We start from the raw sequence: 21,425 nt of genomic DNA, 5'->3' as shown, positions 1-21,425 counted from the left end.
TTGTGACAGAAGAGATTCCAGTAAGTCTGGTCTTCAGACATTCTTCTTACCTTCGTAAACAAGAGATTTATTTGTACAGCTGCTGACAGTGTAGAACATGATATCTGGGTTATTACAGTCAGAAGACACTTTAGCACACAACCCTGTGGTGTCGGGAACCACGCCTGAGTAGTCACCAGTGATTGGGCAAGCGGATGGTTCCTTCAAGTCAATATCTGCAGAAGAAAAAGGTCAGATGTAAATAGAGATACATGTTAGATTAAGCACTATCAAAAGTAAATAACCTAATATAAGTGTATGAAGTAAAGTGTGTGTGTTTTTTCATATAGCAAAGCCACATCAGGCTACCTGCAGAGTGCACCGAGGGAAATCGAATCCCTGATTTTAGCGTTGTAAGTTCGTAGACTTACCGCTGCACTAGCGGGGGATATGAAGTTAAGACTAGTTCTTGTGTGTAAGTAAATTTTATTGTTTTATTCCCTAAATTTTAGGCCTTCTGTGGCACAGCACAGATAGCCTATTGTGTGGCTCTTCACCAGAAAACAACTAAAACACTAATATCATTTATATGAACAATGAGTAAATTGTCTAACGTATATAAAATATTGATTTTGTTATTATATTTTACAATCAGCATTATTTTGCATTGTTAGCTTAGTATAGAGATTTAGGTACAATCAATATTTATGTAAAAACGGCTGGTTTGGGTTGAGAAAATTTTGTGAACCTGACGATGACCGAAGAAGGTCGAAACGTTGTTTGCTCCTCTACATAACAATTTTCTCAACCCATAGCAGCCGTTTTTATGTATATATTTTTCTCGACAAGTAAATTTTCTCGTCATCACTGATTACAATCAATATTATTTAAGCTGGCCGAACCTGTCGAGATGTTATTGGGATTACGGTCGAAAGTGTCACCAATAGTAATGGTACTCAACTGATGAATTAAAGCATTTTATCGTAAGTAAGAACGTAAAAGGGTATATAAGATTAGCTACGTTCATTTCTGGATTTACTGTTAGTTCGAATCTGGCTTTCAGTGGAAATTAATGATAATTACAAATATCACAAGCCTTATGCTTGTCCCCCAGTGGCTCAGCGGTATGTCTGCGGACGTACACGCTAAAATCCGGGTTTCGATACCCGTGATGAGCAGAGCACAGATAGCCCATTGTGCAGCTTTGTGCTTAATTCAAAACAACAACAACAACAGCCTTATGCTTATTTTCTACAAGTATGATATGAAAACTTGTAGCTGTAGAAATTATAGCTACAAGACACGAGTTTGCATTTAATATATTTTATACAAAACTGTCAAGTTAAAAGTTGACTTTTTTCATATGTCTATTGATGCTCACAGTATCCCGTTACTAACCCATTTCAAATGGCTGATATTGTTAACAGTTACACATAGAGTCGCACTATTTTGGCTGCGAAATGTTGACCACTACATTTAAATTAGATGTGCACTAGTTATTGTAGATGTAACCACGTTAAAAATTAATATTTAAAGAAAAACAGTTTATTTTGATTTATAATAAAAAAATAAAAACGTTTGACTTTGTATTAAAATTTAAAGATGGTAAGGCCCGCATGACCTTGTGGTTAGGGCACTGGACTCGTAATCTGAGGGTCACGGGTTCGAATCCCCGTCCCACCAAACGTGTTCGCCCTTTCAGCCATGGGGGCGTTATAATATCACAGTTAATCCCACTATTCGTTAGTAAAGAGTAGCCCAAGAGTTGGTTGTGGGTGGTGATGACCAGCTGCCTTCCCTCTAGTCTTACACTTCTAAATAAGGGACGGCTAGCGCAGATAGTCCTCGTATAGCTTCGCATGAGGTTCAAAACAAAGAAACAAACAAAATTAAAGATGGGCGAGGATTTATAGCTTTTAAATTGTCCTACGTGTTACAAGCGGTTAGTAAAAAATATAATATTAAAGTACAATAAAATTACTTAACAAAACAAAAAACATTACATCGTCTTAAATTAAAATGTTTTGCAGATTTTGAAATATTTTCTTGGAATGTTAATCACCCTCGTCAACTGCTAACATATGTCCGTAAGGCCAGGTGGTTGCGGCTCTCAACTCGTAATCTGAGGGTTGCGGGTTCGAATCCCTATCCCACCAAACATGCTCGCCCTTTCAGCCATAGGGGTGTTATAATGTGACGGTCAATCCCACTATTCGTTGGTAAAAGAATAGCCCAAGAATTGGGGGTGAATGGTGATGACTAGTTGCCTTCCCTCTAGTGCAGTGATTCTCAACCTGGTGTTTTTGAAACACATTCAACTTTTTTGGGATTTTACAAGCAAGTCGAACACATCAGTTAATAAAAGCTACTACAGAGACACTCTGAAACCTTCCAAAACATTCGATGGTTTTCATTGAACTCAAGCACTGAGAAGTTATACTTAAGTTTCATTCTCGACTGCAACTCTTCTGTGTTACGTGTATCTAAACGTGATGTCCAATGACATTAATATCGCTTGCTTTGGCCGTGATTTTCGTTCTGAGGCTTTTAACGCTTGCCTTATAACGTGTACCTAAAAAAATCGTTAAGGCTTTCCAGGTGTGACACGAAAATGTTCAGATGGTCGTTGTGTGCCACAAGTCAGAAAAGGTTGAGAACCACTGCTCTAGTGTTACACTTCTAAATTAGGGACGGCTAGCGCAGATAGCCCTCGTGTAGCTTTGCGCGAAATTCAAAACAAACCAATCATATGTCCATACTTCCTTGGGTGTACCACTGTTCAGTTTGAAACTGGTGCTCGCTACACAAGTCAGGTGACCATTGACGACTTGGCATGGTTCCGAACTGTAATTCCATAACGTTGTGGCTGCGTCTCCGAAGCCAGACACAATTGTAGAAGACTTCACCACTAGTATAGGAAAACAAAAGCACAAGGTTGTGAAAGAAATCGATAAATCCACCGAACAACATTGTATTACAAATTAATAACATACATAATGCTTCAAAAATTCCAAAACAAACGGATTCCACAGTCATTATTAGAGATTCTAAAACAGATTCGATTAACAATTACTGTCACAGATTTTAAACCAAACTAATCAAGCAATTACTGTTGGAGATTCTAAAATTAGCTGATTAAACAATTATTGTCATATTTTAAAATAAAGTGATTCAACAGTTACTGTCAGATTCTAAAACAAACTAATTCAACAATTACCGTTAAAGATTCTAAAGCAAATTGATTCAACAATTATTGTTAAAGATTCTAAAGCAAATTGATTCAACAATTATTGTTAAAGACTCTAAAACAAACTGATTCAACAATTATTGTTAAATACTAAAACAAATGATTCAACAACTATTGTTAAAGATTCTAAAACAAATTGATTCCACAATTATTGTTAAAGATTCTAAAACAAATGATTCAACAATTATTGTTGAAGATTCTAAAACAAACTGATTCAACAATTATTGTTAAAGATTCTAAAACAAACTGATTCAACAATTATTGTTAAAGATTCTAAAACAAAATGATTCAACAATTATTGTTAAAGATTCTAAAACAAAATGATTCAACAATTATTGTTAAAGATTCTTAAACAAACTGGTTCAACTATTATTGTTAGATATTCTAAAACAAACTGATTCAACTATTATTGTTAAAGATTCTAAAACAAATTGATTCCACAATTATTGTTAAAGATTCTAAAACAAACTGATTCAACTAATATTGTCAAAGATTCTAAAACAAACTGGTTCAACTAATATTGTTAAAGATTCTAAAACAAACTGGTTCAACTATTATTGTTAGATATTCTAAAACAAACTGATTCAACTAATATTGTCAAAGATTCTAAAACAAACTGGTTCAACTATTATTGTTAAAGATTCTAAAACAAACTGATTCAACAATTATTGTTAAAGATTCTAAAACAAACTGATTCAACAATTATTGTTAAAGACTATAAAACAAATTGATTCAACAATTATTGTTAAAGACTATAAAACAAATTGATTCAACAATTATTGTTAAAGACTCTAAAACAAACTGATTCAACAATTATTGTTAAATACTAAAACAAATGATTCAACAACTATTGTTAAAGATTCTAAAACAAATTGATTCCACAATTATTGTTAAAGATTCTAAAACAAATGATTCAACAATTATTGTTGAAGATTCTAAAACAAACTGATTCAACAATTATTGTTAAAGATTCTAAAACAAACTGATTCAACAATTATTGTTAAAGATTCTAAAACAAAATGATTCAACAATTATTGTTAAAGATTCTAAAACAAAATGATTCAACAATTATTGTTAAAGATTCTTAAACAAACTGGTTCAACTATTATTGTTAGATATTCTAAAACAAACTGATTCAACTATTATTGTTAAAGATTCTAAAACAAATTGATTCCACAATTATTGTTAAAGATTCTAAAACAAACTGATTCAACTAATATTGTCAAAGATTCTAAAACAAACTGGTTCAACTAATATTGTTAAAGATTCTAAAACAAACTGGTTCAACTATTATTGTTAGATATTCTAAAACAAACTGATTCAACTAATATTGTCAAAGATTCTAAAACAAACTGGTTCAACTATTATTGTTAAAGATTCTAAAACAAACTGATTCAACAATTATTGTTAAAGATTCTAAAACAAACTGATTCAACAATTATTGTTAAAGACTATAAAACAAATTGATTCAACAATTATTGTTAAAGACTATAAAACAAATTGATTCAACAATTAATGTTAAAGATTCTAAAACAAATTGATTCAACAATTAATGTTAAAGATTCTAAAACAAATTGATTCAACAATTAATGTTAAAGATTCTAAAACAAATTGATTCAACAATTATTGTTAAAGATTCTAAAACAAATTGATTCAACAATTATTGTTAAAGATTCTAAAACAAATTGATTCAACAATTATTGTTAAAGATTCTAAAACAAATTGATTCAACAATTATTGTTAAAGATTCTAAAACAAATTGATTCAACAATTATTATAAGAGATACAAGAACAAACTGATTCAACTAATATTGTTAAAGATTCTAAAACAAACTGGTTCAACTATTATTGTTAAAGATTCTAAAACAAACTGGTTCAACTATTATTGTTAAAGATTCTAAAACAAATTGATTCAACAATTATTGTTTAAGATTCTAAAACAAATTGATTCAACAATTATTGTTAAAGATTCTAAAACAAATTGATTCAACAATTATTGTTAAAGATTCTAAAACAAATTGATTTAACAATTATTATAAGAGATACAAGAACAAACTGATTCAACTATTATTGTTAAAGATTCTAAAACAAACTGATTCAACTATTATTGTTAATGATTCTAAAACAAACTGATTCAACTATTATTGTTAAAGATTCTAAAACAAACTGGTTCAACTCTTATTGTTAAATATTCTAAAACAAACTGGTTCAACTCTTATTGTTAAATATTCTAAAACAAACTGGTTCAACTATTATTGTTAGATATTCTAAAACAAATTGATTCAACAATTATTGTTAGAGATTCTAAAGCAAATTGATTCAACAATTATTGTTAGAGATTCTAAAGCAAATTGGTTCAACAATTATTGTTAGAGATTCTAAAGCAAATTGATTCAACAATTATTGTTAAAGATTCTAAAACAAAATGATTCAACAATTAATGTTAAAGATTCTTAAACAAACTGGTTCAACTATTATTGTTAGATATTCTAAAACAAATTGATTCAATAATTATTATAAGAGATACAAGAACAAACTGATTCAACTATTATTGTTAAAGATTCTAAAACAAATTGATTCAACAATTATTGTTAAAGATTCTAAAACAAATTGATTCAACAATTATTATAAGAGATACAAGAACAAACTGATTCAACTATTATTGTTAAAGATTCTAAAACAAATTGATTCAACAATTATTATAAGAGATACAAGAACAAACTGATTCAACTATTATTGTTAAAGATTCTAAAACAAATTGATTCAACAATTATTATAAGAGATACAAGAACAAACTGATTCAACTATTATTGTTAAAATTCTAAAACAAACTGATTCAACTATTATTGTTAAAGATTATAAAACAAACTGGTTCAACTATTATTGTTAGATATTCTAAAACAAATTTATTCAACAATTATTGTTAGAGATTCTAAAGCAAATTGATTCAACAATTATTATAAGAGATACAAGAACAAACTGATTCAACTATTATTGTTAAGGATTGTAAAACAAACTGGTTCAACTATTATTGTTAGATATTCTAAAACAAATTGATTCAAAAATTATTGTTAAAGATTCTAAAACAAAATGATTCAACTATTATTGCTAGATATTCTAAAAGAAATTGATTCAACAATTATTATAAGAGATTCTGAAGCAAAGAAATTTCAACAATTACTTTCAGGTATTCTGAAACAAACTAACTAAACAGTTACTGTCAAAGGTTCACAATGGAAAGTCAGACAGTGAAACAAAGGTTACGTGCACTGAGCGACAAACTTGGCATCATGATGTTAGTATCACTCAGTTTTTGTTTTAAACTGTTCTTTTTGAACCTATTTCACAGTCACAGCTACTGAGTTGGCCAGTATATACGGATGTGAACTCTTCAATTTTATTGTGTCGTTATTTAAAGGGAATGCCTTTACATAATTATTAAGTTATAAACTTACCACTGTGTGACTGTGTATACAACGAACCGGTCGTGAGGCGTGTCCTTTCCTCTCTCAATACAATTTGCAGTAATTGTCTGAAATTTAACGGCGTCTCTGAAGACGAATCTTTTACCATCCACATTTAGGTTCTCCCACTGTCCCTGACTCCACTCTGGGAACTTACAGTTGGATCGCTCAACGTGGTCTGGTAGATTCTCTTCGGTAACTGAAAATCATCAGACATGTTAATTAGCTTACAAATATACACGTTCCAAACAAAGGTCTTTCTGTTCTACCGTAGATAAATACAAAAAAATAAAAACAATAATATAATGATAAAGATCATACTTTTGTATTTTTCTTATAGCAAAGCCACATCGAGCTATCTGCTTTGTCCACCGTGAGGAATCGAACCCCTGATTTCAGCGTTGTAGCTCAGAAGTCTTACCGTTGTCCTAGCGAGGGACTAAATCACACTTAATTCTGTTATTACAAGACACACGAAAGGTATAGTATTTCTACATACAGCACGAGACTTACGCCCCTGATAACCCTGGCGATTTATGTTACGTACAAGCAACATGTTGTGACGTGTTCTATCGTTTGGCGGGTTCTTTTGGACCATTTGATGAAAGTTATGACATGTTTAGTCTGCGTAAACATAACGAACTTATTTACTTCAATAATGTTTGTTGCTACAGGTTGCGTTCACTGTAATACAAATTGTAAGCCTAAGCTCACAAACAACATTCGAACAGCTATTCTGAGACTAATGGTGTGCATAACTCACAAATACACTTGCAGAATTTTCTTGTTGATCGATGGAGTAACCGAACAGAAGCAGCTAACACCGAACCGAATCACTCATTGAATACTGAAGATCTAATTCACTGTTCATTCATTACTCATTGATCTTCTGTGTTACTCTACTCATATTTATATCGTGCTTAACTTCTGCACATTGCACTAATTTTCCAGATCATAACGTCCTGCGTTTTCTAGTAAACAGCAACATTAAACTGATTTGACAATTAGTTAAGAAATTCTAAAACATACCGATCCAACAATTCATGTTAGAGATTCTGAAACATACTGATCCAACAATTCATGTTAAAGTTTCTAAAATATACCGATCCAACAATTCATGTTAGAGATTCTAAAACATACCGATCCAACAATTCATGTTAGAGATTCTAAAACATACCGATTCAACAATTCATGTTAGTGTTTCTGAAACATACCGATTCAACAATTCATGTTAGTGTTTCTGAAACATACCGATTCAACAATTCATGTTAGTGTTTCTGAAACATACCGATTCAACAATTCATGTTAGTGTTTCTGAAACATACCGATTCAACAATTCATGTTAGAGTTTCTAAAACATACCGATTCAACAATTCATGTTAGAGTTTCTAAAACATACCGATTCAACAATTCATGTTAGAGTTTCTAAAACAAACTGTTTAAACAGTTATTGTCAAAGGTTCACAATAGAAAGTCAGACTGTGAAACAAGAGCTAAGTATGCTCAGCTACAACCTTGCCACTATTAAGTTTTGATTACTAGATCAGTATCAAACATAACTCAAGTGAAAAGAAAAATATAATGATAAACAGAATACCTAACTATGTTATTACAAGGCACTTAGGAAGGGTCAGTGTTTCTACTAACAATTTGTTCACAACACTTGCTCCCTAACACTACAGTTTGTTCAGAACACTTTTTCCCTAACGTAACATTTTATTTACAGCAATTGTTCCTTAAAACTAGAGTTTGTTCACAGCAATCGAAACATTGTCTTCACGCTGAGAATTACAGAAGTGTTTGATGTAGATATAATTTACGCTTTAACAAATAGCTCTATTGTTGTTCTTTCTAAAGTTATAACTGTTATTATGTTTAACGTATTCTTATAAATGAAGTGGATCATTTAATACTCTGTAAAGTATCATCTAAGATCCACCTCACATTTCAGTTATAATGTGACGGTCAATCCCACTATTCGTTGGTAAAAGAGTAGCCCAAGTGTTGGCAGTGGGTGGTGATGACTAGCTGCTTTCCCTCTAATCTTACACTGCTAAATTAGGGACGGCTAGCGCAGATAGTCATCGTATAGTTTTGCGTGAAATTCAAAAACAAACAAACACTCATATCAGTCTTAAAAAGAATCAGGCTTACCTGGAGTAAGGACTAAGGACTCGTATCCCTCCTTTGAACTACTTAGTTGTGTAATGCAAGTTGAGTCCGCAGACAAAGAAACAAAAATCTGACCGGTTTCTGGCTTCTTCTTGTACAGCTTCGAAGAAAAAACACACGTAAAGGAATATGAGACAAATCACGTGATTAATATGTAATGTTCAAAATCTAAGATAAGCTATGTGATATGTAGTGTTCAAAACCTGAGATAAATCACGTGATAAATATGTAGTGTTCAAAATCTGAGATAAACTACGTGATATGTAGTGTTCAAAATCTGTGTGTATGTGTTTTTCTTTTGGTAAAGCCACATTGGGCTATCTGCTGTGTCCACCGATGGAAATCGAGCCCGTGATTTTAGTATTGTAAATCCGTAGACCAATGGGGGGGGCGTTCAAAATCAGAGATAAGAAACGTGATATATAGTGTTCAAAATCTGAGATAAACTACGATATACAGTGTTCAAAATCTGAGATAAGCTATGTGGTATGTAGTATTCAAATCTGAGATAATTTATATGACAAATATGTAGTGTTCAAAATCTGACTGATAACTATTGCTAACAACCAAGTGGCGACTGGCGAGTTTAAAAATTGAAGAGTTAACTGGACGAACAAGATATCACTAAACACATTTGAGGTTCCATATCTGACAAAGAGCTAGTCTTACCCCACAACGATATTTTGGTCTGGCTTCCGGCTCTGCTCGAAGGTCCATCAGAGCAAGGTAGCGATCCTCATTTGGACTCTCCCAGTCTCCTAAGCACTGGAACCGGACCTCTACAGCAGAGATTAAAAACACTAATGAAAAAATGGTGTGAAAGAAAAAGAAACTAGAATATGGAATCTATTCTACGTTTAAGTGACATTTTCTAAAATAGATATGCCCTACATATTTCTAAGTTGAAAATAAAAACTAGAAATTACGTAGAATTAAAATGATTCAAAATACACACTATTTAGACTACATACAGGTAGTTGTTGTATAATTTCACTGTTGTACTTACCCATGTCTGGAAAGTTACAACCCTGAAACCGAACTCCTAGACCGTTGCCATGGGGACAGTTGCTAAGCTCTGGAAAAGGCTGGTTACACTGGAACTCTTTATTGTTGGCTGAATAGGTAAAACGGTATCTACCGTTGATAGGGCAAAAAACGTTCTCTATCATCGACATCACATCTGGATCTTGTTTTCCTAAAGTAATTAAATTTTATGTAAAGAATCAAGCTAATTAACTGATAAATAAGCTTACTAATTACAGTTCCGGAGAAGAAATATCTTAAATATTGTTTAAGACAGTTAGTTGCACTGTATATTGCTTAAAAATATACCAAAAATAAATTAGGGACACTCAAACATTAAGGAAGTAAGAAAAACTAACTTATCTCAAATGGCGTCAAGAATGGTAACAAAGTGACACTTGAATGTGGTTTTTAACGACTAATTTTCGACTAAACTTTCACATTTTTTTTAAAGCAGCAAAATTAGGGATTTCTATTCCGACCAAACTACTTAAAATATTTGTTCTTTGCACTAGAACCGGCATTTAGAGTTTGGTTGGTTTTCAATTTCGCGCAAAGCTACACGAGGGCTATTTGTGCTAGCCGTCACCAATTTAGAAGTGTAAGACGAGAATCGTAATCTGACGGTCGCAAGTTCGAAACCCTATCACATCAAACATGCTCGCCCTTTCAGCCGTGGGAGCATTATAATATGACGCTCAATCCAACTATTCGTTGGTAAAAGAGTAGCCCAAGAGTAGTGGGTAGTGATGACTAGCTGCCTTCCCTCTAGCGTTACACTGCTAAATTAGGGACGGCTAGCGCATATAGCCCTCGTGTAGCTTTGCGCGAAATTCAAAACAAACAAACCTTTTTAAGTCAGACTTTTCCTCACCCCCCAAAAAAACCATGCCTTTAAATTGAAATAGTTAACAAAATAAAGTAATACAATCAGTGACGTATATTTTTCGTTACACAAGAAATATTTTGTGGATAATCGTACGTAAAAAGTTTTTTGTTTTTTAACACAAGTAATACTGTGACATTTATCAGTTATTTCCTCCAATACTAGTTTTACATTTTTTAAAAATAAAGACACATAATATAGAGTACTGGGTTGTTGCTATGTTCTCTAGTATTTCGATACTTTTATTTTAAAATTCGCTGTTGTTCATGTAGTGTGATGTAAGTATCTCTTTCACATCGATAGTTACATGTACACTGCTGGCCAAAATCTTGAGGCCAATAAACATAAAGAAAAAATATGTATTTCGCGTTGTTAGACTCAACCACTTATTTGAGTAGAGCTTCGAAAGATGAAAATAACAAAAGGGAAAATTAAAAAAAAACTTTTAGCATTTAATATGGAAAATGTGAACAATATGAAATTAGCCTAAATACTAGCTAGTCAAAAGTTTAAGACCATACTGAAACGAAGCGTTAATCGGTAAACATGTAACGAAATTTTGTCTTTTGTGTTCAAGCATTAGCGTTGCCAACATCTCCCACTGACATCTCCTGTGTTACATTGGGTAAAAACATGACAAAGGCTAAAAGGTTGGCAGAGTTTGAACGTGGCAGAATTGTCGAGCTTCTAAAGCAAGGTCTCTCTCAACGTGCCATCGCTGGTGAGATTGGGCGTAGTAAAACTGTTGTTGCAAATTTGTTAAAACAGGGCGTAGTAAAACTGCTGTTGCAAATTTGTTAAAACAAGGCGTAGTAAAACTGCTGTTGCAAATTTCTTTAAAAACTCTAAGGGATACCGAACGAGAATTTCAAGTGGTCGGCCCAAGAAAATTTTGTCGGCGTTGAGCAGGAGGATTCGACGGGTGGTCCGGCAAGACAACAGCGATCGTCGAACCAGACTAAGGCCCTTACGGACGCAGAATGCAGCTCAAGAACAATAAGGCGGCATCTACGAGAGATACGCTTTAAAAACCGTAAACGTCTTCAAAGACCACGCCTCCTTCCACACCACGAAACAGCTCAGTTAAACTTTGCTGAGAAGGATCAAATATGGGACGTAGAAAAGTGGACGAAGGTTTTGTTCTCTGACGAGAAAAAATTAACCTGGATGGTCCAGATGACTTCCAATGTTACTGGCACGATAAGGATATCTCACCGGAGACATTTTCTACACGACACAGTGGAGGAGGTTCCATCATGATCTGAGATGCTTTCTCCTTCCATGGAACAATGAAGCTTCAGGTTATACTGGGGCGTCAAACGGCAGCTGGCTACACTGGCATGTTGGAAAGAGCATCCTTATTCACTGAAGGCCCTCGCTTGTGTGGAAATGACTGGATCTTTCAGCAGGACAACGCTGCAATCCACAATGCCCGCAGGACAAAGGACTTTTTCATGGCGAATAACATGATTCTTTTGGACCATCCAGCGTGTTCGCCCGAACTGAGTCCCCATTGAAAATGTTTGGGAGTGGATAGCAAGGGAAGTCTATAGAAATAGACGTCAATTCCAAACAGTGCATGATCTTCGTGAAGTATCTTCACTACTTGGAATAACATTCCAGTCAGCCTTCTGCAAACGCTTATTTCGATCATGCTAAAGCAAATGTTTGCAGTTATTCGTAATGACGGCCATGCAACTCACTAGTGAGACCTCTTGTTGGGTATTTCCTACTCTGTTTAGGACTTCGTTTCAGTAGAGTCTTAAACTTTTGACCAGCTAGTATTTAGGCTAATTTCATAGAGTTCACATTTTCCCTATTAAATGCTAAAATCGTTTTTTATTTTTATTTTCCCTTTTGTTATTTTCATCTTTCGAAGCTCTACTCAAATAAGTGGTTGAGTCTAACAACGCAAAATGCATTTTTTTCTTTATGTTCATTGGCCTTAAGATTTTGGCAAGCAGTGTATTTTCCCTTTTGGAGGGCCAGAGTTGAGGCGTTCGATTCGTAATCCATGGGTTCGAATCCCCGTCGCACCAAACATGCTCGCCATTCAGCCGTGGAGGCGTTATAATGTGACAGTAAATCCTACCATTCGTTGATAAATGAGTAACCCAAGAGCTGGCGGTGGGTGGTGATGACTCGCTGCCTTCTCTCTAGTCTTACACTGCTAAATTAGAGACTGCTAGCACAGATAGCCTTCGTGTGGCTTTGCGCGAAATTCAAAAAACAAACATACAACCAAATCTTGAAATATTTAATTTTTTCAGATTGTAGTTATATCAAAAAAATTCAAAAATAAAATCTAATTATTAGAATTATCTGAAAGTTTCGTTTGAGAAAATTAAATTATTCCGTATTTCATTCAAAAACAAACGACGGCTGGAGCGACTTCACCATATCGGGTCCCTAGTGGCTAATGTGGCAAACTTTGAATCTGAAAGTTCACGGTTCAAATCTGAGGGTCGTGGGTTCGCATCCCTCTCGCGCCAAACATGCTCGCCCTTTCAGCCGTGGGGGCGATATAATGTGACGGTCAATCCTGCCATTCGTTGGTAAAAGAGTAGCCCAAGAGTTGGCGGTGGGTGGTGATGACTAGCTGCCTCCCCTCTTGTCTTACACTGCAGATAGCCCTTGAGTAGCTTTGCGCGAAATTCAACTTTTGAAGCATGGAAACGTTAGAAACGTGACGATAAAATCATACTATTCGATTACAGTAGGTCAAGGGTTGTCGGATAGTTTTGTTGAATAGCTGCCTCTCAGTTCAAAATTAGCAGCTTTGTGCAGATAGCTCCTCTGCTGCTTTGCACGAAACGTTTAAACAAACTAGGCGTTTTTAGGTAAAATCCTTCAAGGTTAGTTTCATTTATCACCAACCGATGAATGTGAATTACTTAAGTGTTGAAGGGCATTTCACGACGACATTCTGGTTAAAAAGAGAATAAAAGACGTCTTGTTATCCTTGACCTGTGAGCGATCGTTCTGTTGTTAATTCATACACACAAAAACAGAAAATCTAGTAGATCATTCATCTGTCACGTGCTTAATGTTGGCACCCAATCACAAATAACAGTAAACTACGAAATGTCTCAAATGTGGTGGTAACAATAATTAAACAGATAGTAAAGTTAGTTTGATTTGGTCTTATTTTACGAATTTTTATATTTTATATTCAAATATCGAGGGAATTACAATAATTGCGATGAATCGAATGTATAAGAAAAAGAACTCATCAAAGTATGGGGCACTTCTGATTCAAAATGCATTAAAAACATGACGACTTGCTACAAAATCTTAATGATAAATGTAGATTTGATAGAAAATCATTCTTAAAGAAATGGGCATTTCTGTTCAGCTGGTATTTTTAAAATGAAAGTAATCTTACCAGCTTGCGAACAGATATCTCTTTTGTGTTGGTGGCATCGCCAGGTGGGTTAAGAAGTTCGATTCGTTATCCGCGAGTTTGAATTCCCGTCGCACCAGACATGCTCGCCTATTCAGCCGTGGTGGGCGTTACAACGTGACGGTCAATACCACTATTCGTTAGTAAAAGAGTAGCCCAAGAGTCGGCGACGGGTGGTGATGACTAGCTGTGTTCCCTCTTGTCTTACACTGCTAAATTAGGGACGGCTAGCGCAGACAGCCCTCATGTAGCAAAATTATAAACAAACCAAACCATTGACGAAAGGCACGTGCACTTCTGGCAAGTTTGATGCGTTTTCCGTCTTTAATCTCCATTTTTACTCACCCACCCACCCTTCACATTTTCATCCAAACTTACGATACACACTTGAAATGGGGAGAGAAAAACTAGCTCGTGGAACTAAAGCTAACAAACTAATTTTCTTATCTTTTGAATAGTTACTTCCTTAAATTTTCTATAAAAGTGTCAAATATATATACGTGTATGAAACCAAGTATCACAGCTATAAATAAACCAATATGTGATTATGTTTATTCTCAGAATACAATTTAGGTACTATTAAGATTTGGATTAACCCGTTTTTACACATTTGTACCCTCCAGTGCACAAAAATCTGACACTAATTTACACAGTGACGTCAAAATGACGTCAGGTGAATGAAGCGTAGCTAATGTGAAAGAAATTGGTACCTGAGAAATATAACACAGGCCATTTCTTGTTAGCAGGCTTTCCCCTTATAGATTGTATCAAATTGAGGTTTGGTTTTTACATGTACCTTATTTGATTTATACTTACACCTGTGTGACAGAACAGGAAAAGCGACATCTATCCGTTCAAAGCTACAAAGATTTAAGTACAATTTATTTCGATATAACTAATCCCTCCCCCAAAAAGAAGACAACAGCCGTAGCATCATGAACTTTTTAAAACATATTTTTCTAAACCACATATACATTTCTTGCCGTTTAACGGATCTACATGGAAAATCATTTCTATTTTGTGTATCTTTCGGCTCTCACTAGTAAGTACTGTAACAAGGAAACACATCACAAGATCGCCCAGCACACACACACACATATATACAGTTGATGCAATATGTCGACTCCACCGGTAATTAATGGTATAAGAATAAATACCGTAAAGCTCTTTTTCTAAAATCTACTTTTCTTAACGCGAAATTACAATGAATAAAAGTCCATATCATAATGCTGCGTATATGATTATTTCACGACAGTCGCTAATCCAGTATTTGAGCTTTCTGACAGCATCTCCAGAACTTGATCAGAACTGACAACGTTATAGTGTACCTGCGAAAGAAAAGCTTCTGTTTTAAATTACTTGTAAGGTATATCTTTAAAAAATACCTATGGATACGAATCTATTTACTGCGCACAGTGTGTATCTCATAACTAAACTGTTTGTTTGGTTTCTAATACAAAGCCACCTTGCGCCAACTGCTGTGCCCCTCCCAAAGAATCGAACCCTCGACTTTAGTGTTGTAATTCCGTAGACATAACCACTGTCCCATGAGGAGAGATAACGTAACTCCATCTGTATCAGTTACGTTCACGAGATGTAGAAACATATTATCTGAATGTGTAGAAATGAATCCAATAAATATCTTTAATTTGTATAGAAAAAAATGACTCACACTCTTTTCTCTGCCGTGAACCATACACACCTTCCTATAAGGTACTGTCATGGAGGCATGTGTAGAGGGTATAACATATAAAGCCTTTCTTTCATCCCTAAAAAGTGCCACCAATAGTTCTCTTCAAACTTTACAGAAATTACGAGGTTCAAGTTTCAGACAAGTAATGGCCCTCCCTTCCAGTGGCACAGCGGTATGTCTATCGACTTACACTGCTTCGATACTCGTGGTGGGCGCAGCACCCACAGCCCAATGTGTAGCTTTGTGTTTAACCACAAACAAATAGACAAGTAACGACTTGTATCTTTTTATTTTTATTGTTTATTTAAAAATAAAACCCGAGAAAGACTCAGATAAACTTGTTTCTGTCAGACTTTTCACGACGTTTATTTGTTTGACTTAATTTGCAATTTTCGGAGACTTCAACTTTTCGTCCTAGTCAATATATTCGTTTTAAGAAAACACTATAATATTACAGGAAGTTTAAAATACTATTTTTGTTACATTTGAATTTAGTGCGAGTTCGTGACATAGTTTAACACCATCATCTTTCGAAGGAACAAAACTGTACATTTTTCGAGGCTTAAATAGCTTCTCCGAGATATAAATGCTGCCACCTATACACTCTAGGCTTGAATATAAGTTAGCTCTCACAAAATATTAAGCACAAAACAAATTCTACTTCTGACGTAAGATTAAAATGGTTTATCCTGTTTTAGAAGTTGCTAGCACTGAACAGGAAATCCTAGCAAACTGTATATTATACTCTAAACGATAGATAACCCAATCCTTACGTGAATGCCACATTTAAGCTGAATTAGTTTATTCTCTAAATCTGAGGGTACAGAATGACTTCTTATACATGTCTAGACATGGTTTAGCTGTGAGTATGCTTACTGTACAAAATGATTTCTTTGAACCGCCTTTCAAACACTGCTTTGTCGTCTGGACACGTGGCACGAGCTGCTTCTTCATTGGTGTAGCATCGTCCGAGACCTGTTTAAGTTAGTTGGGAAATAACAAAACGAGTGTCATATTCATAAGACAATATATATATATGCATCATGTACAAAATATGTTGAATTAACATCCACGTTTATAATTGCCTGTTTTATTTAGGTATGTATCATAGTCATCTTTATAGTTCATTCATTGAACAGTAATTCTAGCTGGAGGGAGAAAAAAAAAACACGCAACTTAAAAAGACTTAGTAAATCCAACCAGCGTTTTAGCACATTCGAGAGATAGGCCTGATTTAATCAAGAGTAAAGCAGGCCCACCTGTTGAAAGCACCAGGTCTGGGCTTACATTTCGATTATATTTATATTCTATGCGAATATTCTAACTCCAATTAGCCAACGGTAACATTCGCTTCCTCAACAGGTATTTAACTGGGTAAGTCTATGTTTCAGTGGTTTGTGTGTATATAAACTTCGAAGACCTTGAAGTTAAGTAAAGTTTACTATTTAAACTCACTGAACAAGGCTAAAACGTATCGATTTATTATGTCATTACCTGATGGCCTTCTAAACATTAGAAATAACTAAGTGACAAAATCAGGTATTCACAGTTCTGAACTGGATAAATAATGAAGACAACTTTATGCAGCAACGTATTTTATGTATTTCTATTGTGCAGCAAAGTTTTCCAAACCTGCTAAAAATCATATTTTACTTTACGTGTACAAACACGGGACAGTCGTTACTTTGCTGTGAGTCTTGTATAAGTTGTTGTGTGTACAATATATTATAGTTGATATTATGTGTGCAATTTAGGAAATTATATCTTACATTCACAGAACTATAGTCGTGAGAGATTGTTTCTTAGGACGAACACATATGAATCTCGTTTTATTTGATTGGATGGCATTTCAAGATTTATACGGGCGAGCGCCCTTTCTTAGAATAAGCCTGATATTATCTAACTGGATGGGGTTTCGTGACTTACAATGGAGAGTAACTTTCCTTTTATATCAACATATTTAAGCCTGATCTTATTTTATTGGATTAACTTTCGGTGATTGAACATTTATTGGAACGATGTTATTTTGTATCATCGGAGTTTCGTGATTTAGAGTAAAGAATGACTTTTTCTTGGGATAAACGCTTTTAAACTAGATTTTATTTCGTTCAATAACTCATGACTTACCTTCCGTGTGAATCTGGATGACGTTCTGTGTCTTCAGAGTTAAATGAAAACATCTCAAACAGTCTTCAGCACCGGTACTATAAAACACACAAAAACTAATACTATAAAAAAACATGTACAATAAAACACAGAAAATCACCATAAAAACACAAAAAAATAGTACTATAAAACAAGTACAATAAAACACAGAAAAATGTACCATAAAAACACAAAAAATAGTACTATAAAAATAAACAAACACAGTACTATAAACACAATACAATATTAGTATAAAAATACGCAGAAACAGTACTATAAAAAACACAAAATCAGTATACTATAAAAATAAACAAAACAGTAATATAAGAACACATACAAATGATACTATAAAAACACACAAAATGATGTAAAAATACAAAAAAACAGTAATATAAAAACACATCATATATTAATATAAAACACTAAAAACAGACTACAAAATCACATGCATGTAACATAAAATCCACATACCATTACTTTAAGAACACATATTAGCACTATGGCAACAACGTATACCAGTACTATAAAAAGATACGGATACTACATAAACTCACATCAGTGGTATGAAACGCCTTGTGATTAGTATAAAAACACCCACACCGATACTGTAACAACACACATACCAACACTATAATACACATTTGTAATATGACACACACAGTTTTGAGGGCTTTAAAATATCTGGTGTGTAACAATTTACTGAAATGAACCAACTCAAGGTTATATATATAACTGGAGTTTATAAACATAAAACAGGAACTATTATGCCCATTATTTATTTAAGATTCCAAAATGTGGTCGCACTTTGTAATTGATGGATAAATAGTAATATAATATTGGAATAAATCACTTGCACGTTCCAGTATAACGTCCGTTGCGCTCGAGAAAAGTTACTATTAACAAAAATGAAACTGTTGAAAATCTTGATTTTATTTATCACAGAAAAATTACCAATTTCAATTAAATATTCTTTAATACGTATTTTATGCAAGTTTAAAAACAAAACGGCCACGTGGCACGCATCACGTTTTAAGTTTAGAGACGAGTTTCATTAGCTACCTGTCTTTTACAATAATGTTGTTTCCTCTTTTCCTATGGCAGCGCCCCCACGGAGGAATTGCATCAACTTCGATTGTTAATTCGGAATATGTAACAATACTTCCACCATAGGCTGCTGATGCTTGAGTTTGTATCAGATACGTTCCTTGAACTTCAACGGGAAAGTAGCATATAGGTGATACTGTAAGACAAAGGAATTATTTTTGTAACTAGTCGCTCTGCTGGATATGTAGCAGTACTTAAACTTTACCTTAGTTAAACAACTAAAAACCAAAAACAAAACCATCTCTACTTTTCATCCTTTTCCTTCTTCTTATTTATTGTACTTAAACTTGCTTTTGGTTTATTTAAACATTTAAACAAACTCGTGTCTTTTCGTAACTCTTAATTTTTATAATTCTGAGAAATAAATTGGCGCATGCTTAAACAAATGCATAATAATTTTGTAAATCTTAAATATTTATTTTGTCTTGCTTTATTACAATATTAGGTAACTATTATTATAACATACAAGGATAATTCAACAAATTTACTTAAATGAAAAATAACAAAAGGTAATTAATGTCTGTTCATACCGTCAAAGGGCGTCTGCAAGTTTAAGATTTTCCAAAGTTTTAGTTACGAGAAAGCAAGAGATGGCTCTGACATCTAACATTATGTAAACCTTATAATGTAGAGTTGCTGATTATAAGAGAAACTGATATTTTATTGAAGCGTATCACTAATTTTTTCTTTATTTATTTTTTTTGGAAATAAGCTGAATCTCACCTTATAGTTACGGCTAACAGGTAATGTTACAATCTCAACTACCAGGTATTGAAATATGGTATTTTGACTATCTAGTTTACATTTGTAAACTGAACCTGAGTGATCACGTATAATATTAATTAATCCCAAAATCTGAGATTTCTTGACAATTACAAAAAAAAAAAAGGCCTTTCTTATATAAATCAAGCTTATATCAGCTTTCTAAAAGGAAGTTATATAAAATTATCTTCTTGAGAGACACCCCACCCCCAGTGACACGACGGTATTAAGTAGCTAGAAACCGGGTTTCGATATATGTGATGGGCTCATTGTATAGATATGTGCTTAACTACAAACAAACAAAAACCTTTTCTTTTAGAGAGAATTAGTATCTGTTCTTAGTCTCTCATAGTCACGACAAAGGTAATTACAGGTTCAGTGTTGTCTTACTAAAGCTCTCAGTGGTTCAGCGGTAAGTCAGAAGGTAAGCCTAAGAATTAGGTTTCGATATACTTGATGGGAAGAACACAAATAGCCCATTTTATAATTTTGCGCTTAACAAAAAACAAGTATTAATAAATGATAACTGATAACTGTTCATTGTCACTATTACAATACGTTCCGTTTATTTTAACAAAACGTGGCAGGCTACAAGAGAATTTTTCTCTGCGGATCTTTATGACTTTACGCAAAAAAGTAAAAACGCGCCGTATGGTTATATCTTCTGTCCTTGTTTTAAATTACCTGCGTTCTTTATCATTTTATCAGCTAAAGAAGAAGGCGCACACTGTTTCATAAAGTTAGTGAAATCAGCGTTTACAACAACATTTGAAAAAGCGTTTTGTGTGTGAAACTTTGCGCACTTTCAACTTTTTTTTTCAATAATATTTAACATAATGAACTTTCTTTTAATTAAAGTGAAACTTGTTTTGTTTTTTGAATTTCGCGCAAAGCTACACGAGGGCTATCTGTGCTAGCCGTCCCTAATTTAGCAGTGTAAGACTAGAGAGAACGCAGCTAGTCATCACCATCTACCACCAACTCTTGGGCTACTCTTTTACCAACGAATAGTGGGATTGATCCTACATTATAATGACCCAAGGATAAAAGGGCGAGCATGTTTGATGGAAGGGGGATTCGAACCCGTACATTTTGTGAACTTGTCGTTTAAAAAAACAACAACAATTTCAGTCGAAAAGATTGTGGACCAGCTCCACATCCATCCACACTTTCCTTGACTTATTAACATAGAAATAACTTAACAGACAACGTTAATTCATACGTGATATGAATAAGAAATGAACTTTGAAATGATATCATTGTGAGAAACAAGACGAAAAAGTAAAACTCAGAAAAGTTATTAACCCTAAAAGTAATAACACCACAAAAAATAATAACGACTACAAAGAACAACTACAATTTGCAAAAACTAACAATTATACGGAACACACCAATTTACATTCCATAAAAGTAATTATTTTTAAAGCTATTACACTAAACGAGGGTTTTAACATTATTTCAAAAGAACGTAGATTTTTTTTTTAAAGTTCCATTTCGTTGCATACAGTTTTTCTCAGTGACGATGATGACGTAAAATGAAGATGAGC

At 33.8% G+C, this 21,425-nt stretch overlaps 1 protein-coding gene across 2 annotated transcripts in view; it reads right to left on the bottom strand.

Annotated features, from left to right (window-relative positions):
- LOC143245154 (uncharacterized) overlaps positions 1-21,425 on the bottom strand; it is a 64,975-nt gene that overhangs the window by 19,315 nt on the left and 24,235 nt on the right. For both annotated transcript variants that reach the window (XM_076491139.1, XM_076491140.1), the window contains exons 3-11: positions 19,072-19,252; positions 17,995-18,071; positions 16,744-16,842; positions 9,869-10,057; positions 9,532-9,641; positions 8,845-8,962; positions 6,682-6,889; positions 2,739-2,887; positions 51-215 (exon numbers count right to left, since the gene is read on the bottom strand). In XM_076491139.1, coding sequence (XP_076347254.1) covers positions 51-215; positions 2,739-2,887; positions 6,682-6,889; positions 8,845-8,962; positions 9,532-9,641; positions 9,869-10,057; positions 16,744-16,842; positions 17,995-18,071; positions 19,072-19,252 — 1,296 coding nt within the window. The remainder of the gene's footprint in view (positions 1-50; positions 216-2,738; positions 2,888-6,681; positions 6,890-8,844; positions 8,963-9,531; positions 9,642-9,868; positions 10,058-16,743; positions 16,843-17,994; positions 18,072-19,071; positions 19,253-21,425) is intronic.

Source organism: Tachypleus tridentatus, chromosome 2, assembly GCF_004210375.1.
Source record: "Tachypleus tridentatus isolate NWPU-2018 chromosome 2, ASM421037v1, whole genome shotgun sequence".
Lineage (NCBI taxonomy): Eukaryota > Metazoa > Arthropoda > Merostomata > Xiphosura > Limulidae > Tachypleus > Tachypleus tridentatus.
Note: the sequence above shows the minus strand (reverse complement) of the source record. Positions and strands in the feature narration are given on the sequence as shown.